General features: G+C 41.0%; 1 protein-coding gene across 1 annotated transcript; it reads left to right on the top strand.

Moving 5' to 3' along the window:
* Window positions 1-3023: 3023 nt before the first annotated feature.
* On the top strand, window positions 3024-4920 carry LOC101641758 (olfactory receptor 2K2). Its single transcript, XM_013006827.2, has 2 exons — window positions 3024-3221; window positions 3727-4920. Exon 2 carries the CDS (start codon window positions 3779-3781, stop codon window positions 4706-4708), a length of 930 nt encoding a protein of 309 aa, XP_012862281.1. The 5' UTR covers window positions 3024-3221; window positions 3727-3778; the 3' UTR covers window positions 4709-4920.
* The last annotated feature ends 2286 nt before the right edge of the window (window positions 4921-7206 follow it).

Genomic DNA, 7206 nt, shown 5'->3' with positions numbered 1-7206 from the left:
GTGGTCATCTGCCAGGTCCCTCTACTGTAAAGTTCTTATTTTGAGTTTGAAATTAATAAGCAATTCATAGTGAGATATTTGACACCATATAAATATCCCATCTCATCCATTTTATAATTTTTAACCTCGATCCATGGTTTTCTAACTACATCATATTTTTTCTGGTTTTGACATTCTTTTCTTTTTTTTTTAGAGAGCCTCTCTTTTTTATTTTTGTTTTTCATAATCCTGGTAACCAAAATCCTTAACCTGTTGTCACCTGAGCCTGGAAAGCTCCCAGTTCCCTCCCAGCCCAGGTTAGCGCTATCTGCCTGGACCTCCTGACACCTGACCGGCCTGCATGCGCCTCCCGCAGGCCCAGCGACTGCCGGGCAGAGGAGAACCAGGCTGGGAAGCTCAGTGCCCTTGCCGCTGGCTGCCTGGGAGCTGCCCAGCCTGAAAGAGAAACTCCAGCGCAGAGATGCTGTACAGATTCAACTTTAAAAGAAAGAAAGAAAAAAAGCTTTATTGAGAGACTTACATATCATACATTCAATCATATTAAGAAGAGCTGTGTGATCACCACTGTGTCAACTTGTCAACAGTTTGTTCTTTCTGGTCCACGTTGTGGAGACTCCACTTTTTTTAACCCAAGGAAAAGGGTGATTTATGCAATTTCAACAAACACCATCAAAAACCCCATCTGCGAAGGAATGGGCAAGCAACCCCTGTACACGCACTCAATGGACTACTGCACAGCCTTCAAAGCGATGACGAAAACGAGGGTTGTACAGCTCTTCTTGATGGTCTTAGACTATTGAATTGTACAGTGTGTGGATTATGTGCCAATAAAACTGTACAAAATGAATAGTTCCTAGGGGAGAAAACAACAATGATGAGTCAAACACCTCATGACATGGACAAAAGTGGAGGACATTATGCTTGAAAAGGTTAGGTTTCTCTAGAGAAACAAAACCAGGACACTTAATGATTTTATATATATATTTATATATATACATTATGGGGTTAAGGGGGAGAGGGGACCCCACAAATCATCACAGGTCCGGTAGGCACAATTGTACAGCGATAATAAGTAAGGGTTATAGTAAAGTCATAGAGAGCATGAGAGTTAGAGGAGAGACTGGAATAAATGGAGTCAGACACAATTCATGGTAGCATTGTTCACCTCAGCCCCGCTTGATGGTCCTCTTGCGGGGAACCCGGCCACGAGAGCAAGAGCAGCCTCGGAACCCGAGAACCAGGGAGCCTCTCTTCTTTATTGCTAACCATGCATTATATCACTTTAGGGGGACATGATTACAGAATCACCCATCACAGGAAGGGGCAGTACAACAGGTTGTAGGAAGGGGATCTATGATAGGTATAAGCATAACAGGAAGGGATGAGCTAGGGGTGTACCCATCTTGACATTCTTATTTTAGGGGAGACTTTCCTTCCTCACTCCCCACTCCACTGTTGTGCCATTAATCCCTTTCTCTCTTCCTGTCATAACGAATCCTTACTCCAGTCTATGGATCACATGGCGGATGACAGTGCGTCATTAACAGTATATTTGTTTTGATGCTCAGTGGGCTCTGAGGTCCTCTTGCTACATTTCTATGGCTCTTTGTGTACTTCTTTCTGTTCCAAGGTCATCTGACCTTTCCCTACACTAGCCTGGAATCCCACGTCTCTCCAGGGGGAGACGTTTTCATGCAGCGAGGAATGGTATTAAGAAACCAAGATTTGGGCGCTTTGAGGCTTGTTGTTTCAAGCCCCCACTCCCCTTAATTTCTGGAACTAGGGAGTGATTTCCCAAATGGAAAAATATAAATTCTAGAGCACTTTTTCTTGAGATGTGGTTAAATTCTCCACATTGTAATCATTCAAGTTAAAAAAAAAATCTTGATAATGTAGAGGTGAACTAGAAAACTTTGTTTTCATAAGTAATTGAAAGCATTTTTAAAGGGCACAATGGTTTTACTCACTCAATTAAAAAGTTTGATGTTAAAAGTTGATGTTGACTGTGTTCGCACTCTCCCCTGAAGGGGAAAAAAAAAAGTTTGATGTAATTGGATCTTTGGGACATTATCCCTAAAGCAGCTGAAGTTTCAAACCTCTGCATATGATAGCGCCTGAACTTTAAATTGTTCAGGGACAACATGTATTCCCTTAAAACAACAAATAATTTAAATATAAGTAGTATTTTATTTTCTATCCCTTGGTATTTTTAGTTATGGAGACAGTAGCCCATAATTTTAAAAACTGAACTGTGCTGTGAACTTTTACATAAGTAGGGCTGTGCTTTTTCTTTGTGTCGCACATAGTGAACTTATAAAGTCCATGGAAGACATTTCTACTTGAAGCTGGTGGCAGCGTCTAGTCACCGGGACCATTTTTCTGGCTACTATTTTTAAACAACAGGAAATATCAAAGCCTGGGAAATACAGCTGATTTGAACCCTTAAAATGGCTTATGTCTGGCTTAAAGAGTAGCCTAACAATACATTTCTTTAAAATAATATTTTGTGACAAAATTGGATACTTACTAAAAAAGAGACTTTGTTAAATGTAAAATTGTGTAGGTAGAGAAAGCCACAAGAAACAATCTAATGAACAATGAGGAAGAATCAACCATTCTAATGGAGGAGAGTGGAGCTCTTGGGAAGAAAGAAAAAAACAAAACAACCAACTCTGTACGCCTAGTTACTGAAGAGGGAAATCATGCCGACAAGTATTCCTGCCACGATAAAAGGGGCATTCAGCATTACTGATAACATAAGCTGGCTGGGGGCTGATAACTAAAACAAACAAAATGGAAGTACTTGATAATAGGCTAGAAATGAGAGATCGCAGAGGGAGGAGACAAAGGTAACAAAATAATGTAATGGAAATAGTTTGAAAACTATTATGTTCCTTTATTGGGACATAATACATTGCCACGGCATTATTATTCTTATCAGTTGTGCCAGCTTTTAAAATCTGGAACTGGGAGATAGATGATAACTGAAATTGAGAACCTGGGAAAACAGACCAGGGAGAGGAACACAGAGACATTGTAGCATCCGCTAAGGAACGGAGGAGTTTGACTATGGAAGACAAGGCAAAAAGCAAGGACAGTGTGCCTGTGCAGACGGACAACGGAGGGGCTTTTCCAGCATGTGACTATCTGAGTAGAGAAAGCAGAGAGCCAGCAGACGGGGAGATGAAGGTGCCGAAGAGCATCGTAAATGCAGAAACAAGGTGAGTGTGCTAGAAAGATTTTTGTTAATAATGGGAAATGAAAAATAACAAAGCCATTAAGTGTCTTGCTTGTATGTTGAAAGATGACCCACAATCTTAACTTTCAATGAAATCTTAAGGTGGTTTTACAAGGGAATTTGACAGTTACATTTCCTAGGTAGTCATAGGTTTCATATATAATTTATTCTCTGTTCATTTGTGTTTTTCCTCACTGTCACTTTCAAATCTTTATGAAAACCTCTATGCCGAGGACAGGAATTGGGGCTGAGGCTCACACATTAAACCCGTTAATTCTCATTTTCAAATGCACTGTTTCCTAAATTTAATTGTAAAAGAACCAACTTTTTAAGTACCTGGAGCCTGCTTCTTAGATTAATCAGTATACAGCTCTCTGATTCTTATGGTAAAATTATGTTTTTCACAGTGAGATTAAGTTAGAGGTGGGTGGTGGTAGTGTGTTCCGAATTAAATAAGCATCTTTTTTTCTCTCTCTCTGTGTTCTCAGGTGAGATGAGGAGAAGTGAGCTATTACAATAACCACAAGTAAAGGAAAGAAAATGAAAGGAGAAAATTCCACCATTTGGAGCTTTTTTTTCCTGGAGGGGTTTTCTCGGTATCCCAAGCTCGAAGTCGTTCTGTTTGTCTTCAGCCTTGTAATGTACCTGATCACCCTCTTTGGCAACAGCACTCTGATCTTAATCACTGTCCTAGATTCACGCCTTCATACCCCCATGTACTCGTTCCTTGGGAATCTGTCTTTCATGGATATCTGTTACACATCTGCTTCCATTCCCACATTGCTGGTGAACTTGCTCTCCTCCCAGAAAACCATTATCTTGTCTGCGTGTGCTGTACAGATGTATCTGTCCCTTGCTATGGGCTCCACGGAGTGTGTGCTCCTGGCTGTGATGGCGTATGACCGTTACGTGGCCATTTGCAATCCTCTGAGATACCCCATCATCATGAACAGGCAGATCTGTGTGCAGATGGCCTCTGTCTCCTGGGTGACGGGCTGCCTGACTGCTCTGCTGGAGACCAGTTTTGCCCTGCAGGTGCCCCTCTGTGGGAATGTCATCGATCACTTCACATGTGAAATTCTGGCTGTGCTAAAATTAGCGTGCACAAGCTCCCTGCTCATGGACACGATCATGCTGGTGATCAGTGTGCTCCTCCTGCCCATCCCAATGCTGTTAATTTGCGTCTCTTATTTCTTCATCCTTTCTACTATTCTGAGAATCCGTTCAGCAGAAGGGAGGAGCAAAGCTTTCTCCACCTGTGGTGCCCACCTGACTGTAGTGATTTTGTATTATGGGGCTGCTCTCTCCATGTACCTCAAACCTTCTTCATCAAACTCACAAGAAGTAGATAAAATCATCTCATTGCTTTATGGAGTGCTGACCCCTATGTTGAATCCCATAATTTACAGTTTAAGGAACAAGGAAGTCAAAGATGCTGTGAAAAAACTGCTGGACAAAATAACGGTGTAGCAAACACATGACAAGCTCTAACTGGTTCCGTTGGCTGGGGCTGTGCCCCTGACAGAATTCATCAGGGGGATAATGCTTCTTCATTTGAACCTGAGCTGTGCAATTTCACAGTTCTGAGGTATTTGTACCTGGAGTGATTTTTGTTTGAGGACAATGATAGATTCCAGTCTGCACTTGTTTCTGGGTCCTGCCCTGCATGTGGGGGTGCCTCTTACATGTGAAATGTATTGGATACACAGTCATCACATGCTTGCTCTACAAGAAACCTGGAGTCGGTGAACGTCAGTGGCAGAAGGCACTGGAATATCTTCTCAGCTGGGAACATAAAGAAAAATACGATGACTTGGATTATGCAAATGAGAAAATAGCCTAAAAGAAAAATGTAAAGATTTGCTTACAGGTGTAGAACTGGGATTGCTACCACTACACCAATTATCTATTGTATGCATGTTTGTCTGTTTTCTTCCTTGGATGATAGGCTTCATGAAGATAAGGATTCCTATTTGTTTTATACATTTTGTGTTTACAGAAGTCATTCAGTACATGAATAAATTCATCAGATTTAAGTCAATCACATTATTTGAGAAGTCAGTACATGCATGAAATTTAGGTAAAGGAAACAACATGGACAATGAGGTATATTGCTTTATAACCATACAACAATAATAGCAACCAGATTTACATTAATTGTTTTTAATATTTGATTTCTAAAAGTATGATTTGTCCAGACTACAGATTCTGAGCCTCTACAGCCAGAGATTCTGATTTCTGGGTCTCGTAGGTCTGTGGTGGGGTCCAGTATCTGTATTTCAGACAGAGACATCCCATCCTTAAGAAATTCTCATATAAATGGTGAGATGTGCACACTTTTAGAAACCATCATGTCCAAGGAAATGCTACTACCCCAAAAGAAAACTTGCATTAATTCCTCTTTCTCCATTATTTTATCTTTTCCTTCATCTTCTCTGTTCTCACGTGCCTACTTCCATTCCCTTAGAAGAGCGGGGAGGTTTAGAGTGGACAAAGTAACGCAATGACATTTAAAAATATGACAGACTCCAAAAAAATATATATATATATGACAGATGTGCGATGCTTCAGGACTGGATGTTGAGCTTGGAATTATTTAATTCTTAGATCATTCCTTTAGATCTGGGGCTTCCATTACATATTGCTGGATGTGTAACTCACATATGAAGAAGTTTTGAATAATCACACAGTAAAACTTTGTTGAAGGAACATAGAAACAAATTTGGTACCTTGGCACTGCTCCCGAGAGAGTCTTGTTTATGAGAGATAGAAGCGAACCTGAGTAAAGGCTGTTGGAGTCGGAAGAACTGAGTCGGAAGCGCTCATCCTGGACAACGTTGTTTCTTTCTGTTGGATGCCTTAACTTCCCAACCCGTGGTCACAACCGTACTCGGGCAATTTCAGAGTCACCATTTGTGCTAGCAAATTCCAGGATGGGGAGAATTTATTTTTATGCTAACATAAAATTCAAGTGTACTTAATAAATGCCTCATAAAATGGCACTGTTCTCATGAAATGATGTGAGATAGGGAAGAGAGTGTCTTTGAAAATGGGCCAGCTTGTGAAAGGCCCTCTGGCAGAAGGAGGCATGGCACATGGCAGCCAAAGAAGGTTGACAAGGACATGGAGAACAAGGGGGAAAATATGGGTGATGAGAGATTGTAGAGAGGAGGCTGCTCCAGGGACCTCTTCCACTAAATTTGTGTCTGAACTGCTGGGTTTATCCCAAGTTTCACTGCAAGTGTATGGCTCTGCGCTGAAACAGTGTAAGAAAGACTGAGAACTGAACTACGAGGTAGATTGTTCTTTGCCTCCCAAATTTGCCATGGAAGGGCATACATCCAATGTAGATTCGAATAACAGCAACGTCTTTGAAAACTAATCTCATGGAAGATGTTTAGTAACTTGTGGCGACTGATCAGGTCAACTCCTCTTTGAAACACACACACACACACACACACACACACACACACAGTCACCCATAGTATTTAAACAAGACCCAGAATCTCATAATATTTTACATGTTTAAGGTGCAATGTGAAAAATCACCCCACAGACGAGGAAGCAGGAAAATCCTAACATCTAACAAAGGAAAAGAGACCAGTCGCTATTGTGATTGTCAATCACACAAAAGCTTCACAGCAGCTGCTAGAACCATGCTCCTAGAAGCAAGAGTGAACAGTCTTCGAATGGAGAGATAGAGAAACTCAACAAAGAAAGAAAAAAAAATTAAAGTCAGAAAGTACTATAGCTGCAATGAAGAAAAATGCATTGGGTGGACTCAAGAGGAGAATGTAGATTACAGAAGCATCAATGAACTTGAAGATCCAAAAACAAAAACCAAACTTGTGGTCCTCGAGTCCATTCTGCCTCCGAGAGGTTTTATGGGACAGACTAGAACTGCTCCTGTCAGATTCCAAGACTGAAATTGCTTGTAGGAGTAGAAAGTCCTGTCTTTCTCCCTTGGA

The sequence above is a fragment of the Echinops telfairi genome, unplaced genomic scaffold (genome assembly GCF_000313985.2).
Source record: "Echinops telfairi isolate 266 unplaced genomic scaffold, ASM31398v2 ScPeMD7_7410;HRSCAF=8448, whole genome shotgun sequence".
Classification (NCBI taxonomy): domain Eukaryota; kingdom Metazoa; phylum Chordata; class Mammalia; order Afrosoricida; family Tenrecidae; genus Echinops; species Echinops telfairi.
This window is presented reverse-complemented; position numbering and strand designations above follow the sequence as displayed.

Coding starts and splice junctions, on each gene's coding strand:
- LOC101641758 (XM_013006827.2), top strand. CDS start 3,779: ATGAAAGGAGAAAATTCCACCATTTGGAGCTTTTTTTTCCTGGAGGGG.